Source organism: Macrosteles quadrilineatus, unplaced genomic scaffold (assembly GCF_028750875.1).
Source record: "Macrosteles quadrilineatus isolate MER2022 unplaced genomic scaffold, UCM_ALF_1.0 Scaffold_3__2_contigs__length_128488019, whole genome shotgun sequence".
NCBI lineage: Eukaryota > Metazoa > Arthropoda > Insecta > Hemiptera > Cicadellidae > Macrosteles > Macrosteles quadrilineatus.
The window spans coordinates 116902641-116918205 of NW_026542596.1; the positions used below are offsets into that span (position 1 = coordinate 116902641).

General features: G+C 34.2%; 1 protein-coding gene across 1 annotated transcript; it reads left to right on the forward strand.

Annotated features, from left to right (window-relative positions):
• Nucleotides 1–1752: 1752 nt before the first annotated feature.
• Nucleotides 1753–14713, forward strand: LOC128990866 (uncharacterized). The gene is made up of 5 exons (XM_054413490.1): nt 1753–1814; nt 5632–5746; nt 10074–10205; nt 12347–12526; nt 13632–14713. Exons 1-5 carry the CDS (start codon nt 1806–1808, stop codon nt 13835–13837), a joined length of 642 nt encoding a protein of 213 aa, XP_054269465.1. The 5' UTR covers nt 1753–1805; the 3' UTR covers nt 13838–14713.
• The last annotated feature ends 852 nt before the right edge of the window (nt 14714–15565 follow it).

Consider the following 15565-nt stretch of genomic DNA (forward strand, 5'->3'; position numbering starts at 1 on the left):
TCCAGTACTGAGCACTGCAGACTGTCAACCATCACAACGCAAAGTTGCGTCAGAACGTTCAGTTATTTATCTCCCTGTTAACCTACTTGGCATCACTGTTAGTTTAACAGTTCACTTCAAGATAAGAAAATATGACGATCTTTACTAAATCACAACTTGGTATTTGTGTCATATTTTAGTATGGCTATAATAATAAACATGACAACACGCTTTGTATTTTTTTAAGGAAAAGTCCTGAGTTTCCAGAAAATGGTATTACATTTAGGAACAAATATGGTTTAAATGAAAAGTTCCGTTTGTAGTTTCGAAGCGAACCCAAGTTCTTGCAGTGACTAATAGGCTACTAATACTTCAAGGGAAGGAAGGTGAAGATATTCTTCTACTGATAGCCTTTTCCGAATTCAGCGTGAAAAATACTGGATATTTTCAATAGTTTAGGCTATTTAGGGGCTCCAAACAAATTTAAAAAAACTCCTTTTCCTCATTATTTCAGTCAACATCAATATTATTATTTTAACAGAAGTTAGCCAGAAAACAATGTTTTTGGGACAGATGGCATTGACCAAAGAATACTCTCAGAGTATACTACTAAAGTTCCCCGAGCAAAGCTTGGTCCCCACGTACTCAAAGACTAAGAGAGCAAAATAATTTTGACAGGTCATGCTAAGAAAATTTCACTGAAGAAAATTTCTGCGGACGGCCACAATTCTCATTTTCATTAAAAAAAAATTAAAATGTGCGTAGAGTCCTAATTTGTTTTTCTCTATGTATATGTCTTAATCACGTATAGTATTTAGCATGTAGTTTAAACACAATAATTAATTTTTAAAATTTTCAATGTTTGATAATGACAAGATCTGATCAATAACCAACGATCTTATTAAGGATGAAAGTTCGTGTCAATAAAGGACAATAATAGAAGTATTTTATGCAAAGAGAACTGACTATGCTGGAGATATTCTTACACAAAACCCACACGAAATCTCCTTGTTTTGAATTTTCTTGTTGGAAACCACAAGGCAAGGGAATTGTATGCCATTGAATGTTGTTATATAATTTGACAAAACTACATATTTCGGGACTTGCTGTTTCCTCCCTAATAATATTTTTGTATCAATTGTATGGCAAAAACAAGGATGATCAGGAATAACCCTTTAAGTATACTATTCTAGCCCTTTGAAGCATCAGCATTGAAAGACGTAAATGAACCAAATTGCACAAAAATTAAGCAGTTTAAACGACGATATTATTTATTCGACCTTTAAACCACAATCCACTGTAAACATCTGCCGACCTCTAATCCACATTAAAATCCGCTTACAGTCTTAAACGACCGGATAATCGATTCATACGATATGCGATATTAACCTATGGCGAGACCTTGGTATTTGTGTCGCTATCAAGATTCCATCTGGGACAATAACTAGTGAAAGTGAAATATTCAACATCAAAAACAGATCAAACCTGTCGCAAGCGGTGGCTATAGTGTGTGCGATGTAACTTGGCACCTGGACAAACCTGCGGTTGATGAAAAAGAGGGTGACGATAATATCGGGTGTATTTTCACAACAACACGTCATAGAGCTCGATGTACTGACTGAGACTTGATGAGCTTCTAGACATTAGTGACCGGAGTGGCCAAGTCACGGTGCGCCAGCTATAGTCGGGAGCATCCCCACAGCGTGTGCGCGACGTGCTCCTTTCACTCCCCGCGCTGTACGCATGCACAAGACGATCAGCTGGTCTCAGTGCCATCTGTATCGCAATTAGAACAGTTCAACAGTGTTGTGACCCGTGGAGATACCATGAATTTGGTGAGTAAACTTTGGAAAAAACATTTTTGTGTTTTTAGTTTTTAGGGGTTAGTTGATTATGTTCTATTAAAAATTTAAATTAAAGAGTATTCACAAGCTTTACTGTTAGAAAATACAGTGCTAATATTGATAAACTTGTGAGAGGTATGTGCGGGTTTGGTTTTTATATCCTGTCAAGCTAAATTATTGATTTCATAGAACTTATTGCATTGTTAAAGTACACGTACAACTAAAAAAAAATATAAAATATATTACTTACCTTAATAATCCACTTGTTAATGGTTTCGTCTCCGTAAGCAATAAGCAGCGGTGTTTTGTTTTTGGTCTGTCAATATTTTATTGGATTAGGCTACATCAAAATATGTTCACCAGAGTAAAATTTTAAATTCGAATTCGAATTTGTATTTACCGTGTGTCGATTGGTTATTTTCTTTTAAAAGGTTGCACTGTCTGGAAGTTTTTCCTGCGAATTTGAACGTTCCATTAAAAACACATTCTGGCAAAAAATATCTAACGAAACCCTCAACCTAAAAAAAAAATTATTTATAATGTTTATCATTTATGTGATCTGAGTGATAAAAAAACAGCTGGGTCGAGTTTCGAACCAGAAAAAAATTTGCATTTTCAAAAGCTTTGGACCTACATATTTGTAAATAAGGCGAGCACTATAGCAAACTTAGAACCAGTTACAATTCATTGTTACGCATATATTGAAATGAGAATTAAATAAACATAAATTGTGTACAAACATAAAATGTACTAAATTATTTCTTATCAGCAATCACAACAAATTGAGTCTTCTAATAAATTAAAGTTTATCTTAGTCAGGGACAACACTTCTTAGGCTACCCATCTCAATCAATCAATCAATTAATCAATTATTTAAGATGGTGTCGCCACTATGTGCGTATTTTAACCCAAATATGAGTGAATGATGAGTGTAGGATGAGTGGCGCGATCTTGTAGTCTTGTTAGTGACTAAGTCCGACTTATTCCTTAGACACAGCTGTTAATTAATAGCCCATGCAGGTAATGGCAACTAAGGGAACTACAGTGTATAGGGGAATCCGAACCACATTTTTCCTTGTTATTAACGAATTAGTCTAATTATCAGGATAGTACTGCGGATAGTCGTAGTACTCACTAGTGCGGACGTTATCCACACCAGGGAGTATCGCATCCAAAGTGCATGCCTATAAATATCCACAATTCGTGACAATTCCTAGTAGCTGGATTATAGGACGACACCACCGTCCCAATCAATTGTTTTGTATCCTGGATTCATATTCAGCTTGAAATTCGTACTAAGAGTGTTTTATCTCAAAAACACAATTAAGTATTGACGTAACTAAGGGGGCAGGTGTCCAATTCAGATAACCCGTTTTCAAGCTATTCCATTTCAGTGTAAAAGGAACACGAAATGACGAAAAGTAATTTAGTTTTAATTTCACCAATTCCGAATTGTTGAATTGTTCAACCTCTCTGGTAGATACGTTACTAACCTTCCAGGGTTATTGTTGTCCGTTAGTAAAAGTGTTTTCGTTGCTGCGAGCGTTCAATTAATGGACCTAAATTTGTTATTACTTGAGTTGGCGAATTTTACATTTCTTGGATTCAACTAACAACATTAAATTTCGAAATGTTTTTGTGCTGATTGGTAAACAAAAATACCGTCAACAAAATACTCGCGGCCAATGTGAAATGATTCAGTGAAAATATTAATCTAAATTTATAGAAAACACTGATTTATATTCTTTGTAACTAAAAACTGTACCGATATTCTCATAATATTATGAACGAAGAAATTGTTCGGAGGCTATGTTCGGATGATTTTGGATACAACTACGAAAACATTCTAGACTTCTTGTAAATAGTAGCAACAGAGCCCGTTATACAACGGTTTCCAGAAAAATAATGGCTATGAAATCCATAAACCACTTTACTCACTATACAGTAGGCACACAATAATTGTATAAACACCCACAACATAAAGAGCAGACACACTTTAATCACATAAATGCAAATTGTAAACAGCAAAATGCAAACAAAGAAAAATCTATGAAATAACACAACAACCTGATGTTATAGTAGTTTACAACGATTGCGTAAAGATAGTGTTAACGACACGAGTAGAAAATTCGTAGAAAAATCGGCGGAGTTTGAGTCCAGACTCCATTTGAGTAATGAAAGTAAAAAGGAATATGAATGATCGAGCAACAATCACATCAACAATTGACAATTACTTAAGTTGGATTTAACTCCAAATTATTCATGAAGAGTAAGTCATTAACAGAGTGTCATTAATAGTGTGAGAGTTTCACGTTTTGGCCAATTAAAATGGTGCAGAAAAAAATCACAATTGGGCGATTTTTACACAAATGTTATTAGACTGATGTGATGTCGACACACTTGTTGCGTATTTTGGGGTGGATATGAGTGAATGATGAATTTTGAATGGACGAAATGATAGTTGTGTTGATGACTGATCAGCTGTTCTTTCAGCCAGGAACAAAATCGCGGGGTCCTGTTTCGAACAATCAAAATGTCACTGACTTTTCTCAATGATCGAACTAGCAACTTTCTGACTGGAAGGGGAGCACTATAACCAGATATTCCATGAATGGTGGGTCAGTATAGATTCATCCAATACAATATGAACCAATACAATATGATCCAATACAATATGGTGATTCAATATTCGCCCGTTGTGATAACGTCGTGACTTCTCCTTCACGTTTGACAGATTTGTGGAAACGCCAGTCATCGGTCCCGGACCTGGGCGACAGATTGTAGATGATAAGACGTGATAAGGTCGTGGGAGGTGCGCACGCGCCTTACCTCACCGGCGCATCTGTAGCGCTTGCGTCATCACAGCGCAGGCGCGCTTCCTCTATACACCTATGACTGACAGCTACTGTGACACTCCAATGCGCCTTCACTGTTACATAGGTATCAAACTCGGGAAGACAGGAGGAAGAATTAATTAAACATCGAGCCTTTTCCCAGTTGTTTACCACTACTATGTAGCTTTAATTTCATTGATGAAATGTCTTTATTTGCTTTTAACATGGAAAACATGCATTGCATCGTCCATGTTTATAAATAAATAACTTATCATGCATATGCAGAGCAAACCATTCAAAATTACAGATTTGTGTACAAAAAAACATGCATTCGACTATACAAACTTCTTATGCAAGCAAAACATCTACTCACACAATAGACATACCTTTACTTAATCCAAATCCTCAAGGCTGGCTGGGCAACTATTAATAAGACAAATTTCATAGGTAACATTTCTGAATATTTTACCTTTCAGTTCTTTTATTGATTTTGGTAATTTATTGAAAAATATTGCTCCCTTGACATTAGGGTTGGAGTCTGTTCTTTTGTAATTTCTGCTCACTCCGAAAAAAACATTACCTTGTTCATCGTCTTGAATTTGTCCTATATTAAAAATTAAATTACCAGAACAGCAGCTAAATTTAACCAAACATATAACATGGTATACACAAATTGTGTAAAAAGGACCACAGCAGTCACCAATTTGCCCATAAACACCAATATAATAACGAAAAGATTCATTAGAAACGGCTCGACCGATTTTGATGGAAATTTTGTATTCTATGGTCCTTCTAATTCTAAACAAAATGGTACAACCAGATTGAAGGATATTGCTGTATTACAATTTTGAAAAGCTATTGCAGCTTTTGTGATTTCCCCCATGAAATAACATGGTTACTCCCCACGCTTACCCAGTCGCTGACAAGCTAATGGGAGAAAGTACGTGTCAGATTGATACCGTATATTTTTACAGATCTACCTGGCTTTGCTCTGTGCAGTGGTGCATTGTGGGAGTTGTGCTCAAGTATTTGTCAAGTTCCTGACCCCTCCACATGGTTACACGCATAATCTGCATATAAACACTAGAGGTATGGTGGAATCAAATCTAAACTACCTCCAATAAGTTTATTTTACATGTTTTAGAGTACGGGTTTTTTTAGTACGGTAGTTACAAGTCAAATAATGGTAAGATGAAATAAGACCTATTTTAGTAGTCATAAGATATCTTCATGATTTTTACTTGTATTTTGCTAAAACAGTATAATGAAATAAAACAATTAATTGTATTTTTTTGTAGATTTTTTAGGATTATATGATATTAGTGTCCCAAAGAGAAATACAACTACTCTATGGAGAATAATAATTTAAGTACGGTAACAATTACTTGTCAAATTGCTTTCTATTTACAACAAATCGCTAAGCATATAACTTAAATAAATAGGTTTAAATTCACAAATATATTTAAACGTAGTTTCATAAATTTTCTCAGAATCAAACAATAAAATAGAAGTACCGTTTGTTGTTTATTAAGACAAAAACAAGTTTTTAAAATAAACATGAAAATTCTTTTAGCGAATTTTCCATATAGGGAATAAGCTATTTATATTTCATTCCATTGTTAAAACATTATTTTCCAATTTTATTGAGTTGCAAGCAGCTGATTTTAAACAATTGTTTTTAATTGCATGGGACTTTTGAATGTAATTGTTGCAAAGAAAGCAGGGAAAATTCCTGAAGGCAAAACTAACAAGAGAGTAAATTTTTTTTTTTCTCAGCTCCTGTGCATCACAGGGAAAATCTGCGCATACTGTCAGAAAGATATTTGCCTGTAGATGTACAGAATCCCTTTATAAATTAAGATAGGCTTAAAAATAAGCACTATTTATGAATTTAAATTAAAACAAAATTAACATGGGCCTTATCGGTTGCCATGTTGGTGACGAAATAAAAACAAAATATAGGCCTAAACAGAAAATCAAAACAAATGGAAGAAATTCCAATCACATGTTCTATTTACAAGGTACAATCATAGATAAAACATACTCCCTTTTTTTAGTCTATGGTACAATACATAATTTTGGCTGAGTTTTCAACCACGGGACAAAAAATATTTATAGTTTCTTCCCAAAGTAAATACGGTTATAGCCTACAGTGGCAGCCCAATGTAAAAAGACCGGTTTCACCCAGGCATCCCCTCTGAGTTTTGGCTCATTAGGCACACCCAAGATCCCCCGATCGTCAATAGGTACTAGAATAGTGCAACACTTGGGTTTATATTGGAACGGTTGTACTCATCTTCATAGCGAGAACTTAATTGTTTCTCGTCGAGTTAATGAAAACATACGTTTCCTACGTAGTTGGACTTGTTAAATACCTAATATTAATCATATTTTCTTCACCTTTGTAAGACTATTTAGAATGGTAGACGTTTATTTCATATTCTTTATTCTTGAAATCACCTAAATATTCAATCTATGTTACCGACACTTAGTTCTAACGAAATCCGCTAGGTCGCGTTGCTGATCGAAGTTCAGTTAGAGAACAGTGCGTTAAAGCGCGAAATTTAAAATAGCAAGTTAAGTTATCACGATTGATAAAGCCATTTGAACAGTCTTACTATGTTTAAATCTATAAAACGCACTTTTATTTTGATATTAATAAATATATGTGTTATGTTTTTTTTATAAAATTTTCCAACTATTTTGACCAAATGAAACCTTATCAGTTAATGTACGATTTATGATTTTATTTCTCAAATTCGGCGTCAGTTAACATGTAATGCCATAGGATAAAATACATACAGTAGGGGATCAAATAAATACATTGTTGGAAAAAATAGCAACAAAATATAAACAGAAAATCAAAACAAATGGTAGAAATCCCAATCATATGTTTTATTTACAGCGTGGGGTGAAAATAGAGAAGTTTGCACAATACATAGTTTTGTTTGAGTTTTTGACCACGGGACGAGCTCTATTTACAGTTTAAAATACTACTTTAAATCAACATAGATAGCCTAACACCAAATTCATGCAAGATTTAATTAGGTCAGAGTAGTCTGGAGTAGCCTAGTAGTGGTTTGCCATTAGACCACAATATGCAAATGATCTTCTGGTATTGAATTTCAATTATGGTATTGTATAAACGAACCTGAAGATTAACAGTATTTCAGGCAAATCTGTAAATTTTATTACCTGGGGATGTTTCCAATGGATATGATAATTTCAAAATACAATTTTGGCTTCTAAATCAATCAAAATAATATATTTAACTAAAAAATTTACTATAGTCTCAATCCTAAATGTATGTATTTGTAATTGTTTTAAATTTGTTTGTGTTTTAAACGTAAACTCAATTATTATATCATAATTGATATAATAGACATTCTTTATTTTTGCACAAAACATTCTATACATGTCTTTAGAACATACTTAGAATAGGTGCATTGTCAAAATTAAATCCATTCATAAAACATTTAACATTTCAAAAATGCTTTAAATAAAACTCTTAAAATTAAAAAAATTTCTGAATTAAAGTTGTGGGAAAATTTTCAAAAGTAAAAAGCCTTGTCAATAAGTAAATCTATTGTCTCTTTAAATTTGGTTTGTTCCATGACTTCTAGCATGGGAGCACATTGGACAATCTCAGGCCAACATACAATGGACTTTTTTCATAAAGGGTCAAACGGTGGTGTCTGGGGAGTCTAAAAATATTTTAATTTCGGGTTTCATACCTGTGAATGACTTTCTGATTGAAATACAAATGTTTGAGAGTTTGAAAATATGCACTTTTGTAGTTTAGAAAAATAGCAAAAAAATATCAATAAATATTTTAAATGTCTGTTAAGTAAAGTGAATGTGTTTCATTAAAGTAGCATGTACACAACTTACCTTAATTCACAAAATACAGTGGGTCTACTTTTATCAAATTTTTACCTTGGTTTTCGATTTTTACAAATCACTCATCAACATTCCTATAAATTTTACATAAAAATTAACAACAACCTAATTCATTTATAGCTTATAATAAAATCGTACAGTAAATTTGTTATATTTGGCTTTGACAGCAAAATTTGATAACTTACTCTGTTATGATTGAGTTGCTACACATAACACATACGATCACATTCTATATTCCTCCTTATTTCAAAGTGAAAGGGCCTAAGTAAGAGTAGTTTAATAAAATTCTGAGGATCTAGGTTGAAGGTTTAATGTCAGGTTATGACAGACAATTAATCATTTGTATTGAACATTCACCTGCTCTGCTACACAGTTAATTAATGGTGCTCTTCAGAAATATGACCTTAGAATAAGGTCATCATCTTTGTGAATGTAGTTTGGGCATCCTTTCTAACCAAGAATGATCAACTATCAGTCAGATAAAATAATGGTTTTATGGTGGTATTTACTATAGGGTGGCTCATGTAAGTGTCTAAAATTGATTTCAGACAAACCGTTGGTTCTAAAATGATGAAATAAAATTATTTTCCCCTAAATCAACTCCAAGGAATAACATAAAAATATTTTTAATGTTTTTTGAAAACAGTTTGTCACTACAGGGTCACTATTTCAAATCCCGGAAATATCAATTACAAACATATATCATTGTATACATAATTTTAAAGTCAAATCAAAAAGAAACATTTTGGTGAAAACAGAAATAAATTATCTTTAGCCGTTTCAAAATGGTGGCTACTTCTTTGCAAAAGTTTAATTTTTACAGAATAACCTGTATTTTTCTTGAAATTGCAAATATATACCCCCCAAAACTCGGAAGCTATTGCAAGCAACTTACAAATTTAAACCATACGCATATAAAACGCATGTTTATTGGTTACACAGGCCACAATAGGGGACAGCTTATAAAAAAAATCATGTGATATCTAAGATATTGCTTGATTTTTTTCTCTTAGAGATCACCTGATTTTTTTTAACAGCTGTCCGATTGTTGAGAATCAGTCCTATTACTGTACAATTTTGAGCATTCACCATAACAGGTTCACTACTAGCTGTCAAACACTCAGTATGCACTGACACCTGGTAGTGAATTAGTTCATCTGGCAAGCACTTGCGTTGCAGCCAGCAACTTATCGTCTCTTCCCAGTCTATAAACTGCTTATCCTATACTCAACTTGCTTTACTCAGTTTAAAGTACACGCACCTTAGGTGTGTGTTACAGTCTCGAAGTAATGATAATGATAATGATAGCGATACTGACTATAGTCTATGTGATGGAACCTGTCTCCTTACCCTCTGTCTACCTGGGATTGGCCCGGATTGTACCATTGGCCAGTCCCGAGGTTGACGGAGAGGGAGACATGTTCCATCATACAGACTATAAATAATGGCAAACAAGCCAATCAACTGCTGTTGAGATAGTTAGAAGCTATATGTAAAGACTAATGCTCTGTTATAGGTGTAGCAGTGTCTAAGGAGGAGAGGATCTATCCTAGCCAGAGTCAAAGATATCAGCAGACTGGGAGAACTTACAGCAGACCTACCTCTCCGACGAACAGCTACTACTATCCTCGGCCTCGCAAACCATTCGGTAAACTTACTCGTTCACCTCTTACAGAACAGAACACACAATGAATAATATATTCATGGTAGTTTTGATTACTTGACACAAACCGGTCCCAGCAAGGTTGAATGATTAAATATACCGTTTTGATAAGGTGTATTATTTAATATTTATGAGTATGTTGTGGGACATTTGTTTTATTATTGTCCATGCACAAAGCTTCTCAATAGTAAACCTGAAGTTATTATCTTAGCACATTATTATTTTGTCATAAACAGGAATAAATAAAATCTGCAATTATTTTTTTTATAACTTATTTTAGCACTAGGTTTGAAGTAATAATATGGCTATAAACGATTTTGGTTTTGATGCCTTTGTTTTTAGACAGACATAGTTTTCCATGAAAATGTGCCCCCTTGACAAAGCTACAAAAACTGAATGTGTAAAAAAACAGGGTCTGGCATGTGCAATCTTTCCTTCATTAGCGTTTGTTCATGTGCTATTTATTTAAAATGGTAAAGATAACTTTTAAGGGAAATTCTTTCTAAGTCAGTTTGAAAGGATTACAGACTATTGCGTAGTATGACAGTTTGACCGGAGTAAAGCCAACTTTGCTTTGATAGTATGGTGCCTAAGTGAGCTACAACCATTCTTTTATATTGCACACTATACAAAATTACTAAAATGATTATAGAAAGGAAAACATCTCATCACAAATAACTTGAACTATCGAACTATGACTTACAGGAAAATCACATAATGTAGGCTTTGGAACTTCCATTGTCAACAACAACTAACCAAGACAACTGATCAACACGAGATGACTTTAGATAATTTATACTAGCCTCCAGAAATAAAACCATAGAGGACTAGCTATAACACCTAAAATAGAAGGGGCAAGTAGTAGGTTCTGGGGCAAAAAAAAGGAGAGTCTATCTTTTTATGACCCACACCTACCAGTACTTATTTATCCATCCCATAAGTACCACCTGATTGTTTCTGTACAGGAAAAGTGGTGAGAGTCACCATTTTCTTGACCTCTTTCCCTCTGAGCCAGCTCTAGAGAAAGTGCTCATCCAATGCTTGCTCCGTTGTGTTTCTAGAGAAGAAAGGATTACTTTTCTCCCATTTTACCTTTTACTTTAGTCTCGTCAGCTCTCAACATTTTGCCTTATCTGAAACCTGCATTTTAGAGGGTTGTGTGGGACAAAAGGAAGGGAGGACCATCATTCTCCAATCTCTAGAAATAGTGAGGAGCAAGAAGGTGTGACTCTCACCATTTAGCTTTATTCAGAGCCAGTAAGGCAAGGTGCAATTGTGGGACAAATAAATAAAGATCCCTTTTGGTCTAGGTCCAGTATTTCTACACTAATAGTATCAATATTACATCAATTTTCTTGCAGCCCATAACACAATGTTGCCAGAAAAATCCAAACTCCATTTAAACATAGATAAAAAAAAATATCATCTGAGTTTGACACTAACCAGGATTAGGGGATGAAATACAATATCCTTGTTTGTCTGGCTAAACTGCATGTTTCGTGGTGACGGCCACGTCTTCCGGTTGATCTTCTTCTACAGTAGGTACTGTACGTCATAAAATTCAAAATTGGACACACATGTTGACAAAGATACATTTAAAATAAGACCACAAATTAGTTCGATCAACGTCTCAATATGTGCACAGGTTTGGTCAGGCTGATAATACAATATCCAGTTGCTAGAAGAGGATGTCTAAGGAACATGTTGGCCTAAGTTACTAACAAGACTACAAGTTCGCCTCACTCATCTTACACTCATCTCCATTCGTATTCGGATTCGGCTTAAAATACATTTGTTTGGTAGCCATTTCAGAATAAAGTAAAGAATAAACCTGAAGATACCAGAAGACTTTATACAGTTAAGACATCAGCCACAAAACATCAAACGTTACACTTGCCACAAAACATGTAGTTTACAAAATACTTTCTATTAATATACATATCAGACGTAGGGCAGTGAATTTTGAAAGAATTTCTCTATCGTTACCATTCATCTCTCTGCTAGATCATAAGCTTACAAATGACTCTTCAATCCTAAATTGTTTGAGGTGGACGGCTAAAAAGGGATGTGAGAGAAAACCATTATTGTATTAAATATAGAGATTTATGAAATGTCTTTGGTTTCAGACGAGTATGGACCCCCACCAGTATACCAGAGAGAGCAGCTGATTCCCCCACAGCAAAACCAAGGGCGATTTTTCCCTGCGGTGGGGCCAGGTCTACCACGGATACCTCCGCCCGAACCTTACCTCCCCACTGGCGAGTACATGAATCCTGCACTGATGGGTCTATCCCAGCACACTACTGGTGAGTTATTGAACAAAGTGTAAGAGAGTATTGAACCACACCATGAAACAGCCATCAGTAGACACTTAGATAAGGAAATTCAGAGTGGAACAACTTAACCAAACTTGAGTAGAAGCAGATGAGCAAGTTGTGTGAAAATGCTCAACAAAAACCAATAAAAAGAAGTAGCTATGATAAATTAATTGTAGATGAAAAATGTTGCGCAACACTCATATTTGAGCCACAAACAACTTAAACTGTAAAATCAGCTAATTTAGTATGCAGGAATTGGGCATTCCCGCTCTAGAGCGGAAACAAGCTATTTTACGTACTGTTTACAGGTGTGGCAATGTGATAATTTCCATGCATTGGAAAAAATATGTTGATGCCAATGGTAATTGAAACACAAAATAAACCAGAGATGAGCAAATATATGTATAGTAAATCTAAAATTAATAAACCTACAGATTTTGTTTTTACAAGATTTTAGATTTTTTAAATTTGTCTGTCAAAGAACATTGATTATCCATATTTGTGAGACTACAAGATTATTTATAACTTATGATCGCATTGATGATTGCTGCTATAAGTTAAGAATAAAGATACAAAATTATTTCCCCTTAGCTAGGTTGTATCATAGACAAAAGAATTAAATATAGACCGACAGCAGTGCTGCGATTAGCAAATATTCCACTAGGAGTGCTGTGTAGTTTCGGCGCACACTGCATGCTGCACCGTCAAGCGCTAGTGAGTGTTGCCAGTACAAGTTAGTAGTTGGAGCCAGGGTTGCTAACTTCTGGAGAATTCCCCAGAATCCGGGTGGTGGGAGTTTGTTCCGTTATTTTTCTGTGTTTTAAAAATTTCTGGGAAATAAAAAAAATTGGACTTTTCCATTAATATCACGGTATTTCTGAATTTTGTACTTTACACATATTGAAAAGTGGGTCTGATACGTTGGTAGCATTTCGTTTGCAAGGGTGATAGTGTTGGTAGCAGACGGCGAGTCGAAGACGGCAGCAAATTTACGAACACTGAGCACGCTCTAGCACCACATCGCAGAATTAATACTTTTGTCTGGTTGTATATTTCCAAAACAAATTTAATGAATCAAAAACCTATGTTTCAGAGGTGACATATGATCCTCTCCTGATCACTGGCCCTGAAGCTGCCCAATATGTGAGTTACCTATTCAGCAAAGGGGAGTTGTTCTTTAATCTGATTCCACATGAACGACTTGTTCTTATGAACCAACAAGACAGAGTCAAGAACAATCTACTTCCACATCTCCTAGCAAGTATAAGGCCGGGGCATCCGTTTTTCTACCATAGATAGCTAGCTTTTAACCCTGAATCTTTCATTGTAGAAATACCAATGCATTAAGGTCAAATTGAAAAGTATTTAAATTTTGCATTCGTATGAACTTATTAAATTATTTTTATTTGAGTTATTGTGAAAAATGTGATATTTTTAACCTAGAGACACAACAAAAGTAAAGTATGTATGAAAAGGTTAAACAATGTAATTTTAACAAAGAAATTGGTTACATATTTATATTATATGTATATTAACCAATTCTTGTGCCATACTAAAATCAATTGAACACAAATCAAAAGACAAAAAAGAAACTAATTAGGTCCGTTATTGTGACCATTATAAAGTTACCTAAATCTTACCTTATAGTTACCTGATAATAAAGTTAAGAAGCTATACAAATAATCTACTAGTAAGAAATATAACTTTAGGGGAATCACTATTTCTAATCACTTATTCCTTGATGACAAATTTATACTATTAAAAAATACTATAAGTGGTTTAAAATATCTGTATTATCCGTAATCAAATTGGTTTCTGTGGCAACTAGTTTCGGCTCACATTGGCCACATCATCAGGTATTACGAGAACAGGATTGCTTCTTCTTCAGGTCGTCTTATTTCACATATATTTAAAAACAACGAAAACACAACACGGATGACTAGAGTTTTTTAACGACGTCAGGCAGTAGTTTACGTGTAGACTGTACGAAACTAGTTGCAACAGCAACTAATTGGATTACTGGTACAGGTATTTTAAACCACTTATCCTATATCATGTTAATCAGGAGGATACCCATCTTGAAAAATTACATTAAAAAATGCTTCAAGAATAAACAATTGTTTTCCAACATTATACATTAAGGCAGTAAAATTGTACAGTATGTAAATAAATAATCTGTGAGATGTTTGTGAGAAATATATAAAAAATACAATTTTTCTTTGGTTTCAGAATTATTTTTAAAACCTTCGCAGATTTTTTTTAGAAAAGAACAGAGGTAACACTGAAGTATAATTAGGTACTATGTACACTGATTTTGTGGTGTGTGGTGCGGAATCCTAACGAAGATGCGTAAGGTCATGGACGCACGTTAAACACTCATTGTGGAAGTGTACAATACATTGGAGTGTAAAAAAAACATGTCACACTCCCTGAAGATGTCTTACAGCATGGTGTCTAGTTTAATATAAATCCATGGTACAGGAGGATTAGTATTAAAAACAGTTGCAAGATCAAAGGTTGCAAAGTAAGGTGGCTTGACTATGAATTTAAAGTTCTTACCACTCTGGGCAAACAAATACAATCAGCAGTATCAGTAATCTGACTCATAATCTCTCTGATTAGCTTGTCAACAACCCTTATCATGGGTAAGCAGTGAGAGTAGCTATGATATTTTATAGGAATTTAAAAAAATGCAATAACTTTTGAATCATAATTTTTACAACAATGAGAGTTGTACCGTTTTGTTTGGAGTTAAAAAGAACTATAAGATAATAAATAATAACAAAAATCGTTTATTTATTATTTTTTAAGCTCTTCAATATGGTCTAGAGAAAATTTGGGAAATTTTAAGTTTTTAGGGTCAAATACAAGAAAACCCAAAAAGAAATTTTTACCAAATTTCATCGAAATCGGATAATTTTTGTTCGAGCTATCGTGCTAACGGACACACACACACAAAAAAATTAAAAACTATATATTTAAAAGAGACGTTAAAAGAGTTATCTTATATGAATTTGAACGGATAGT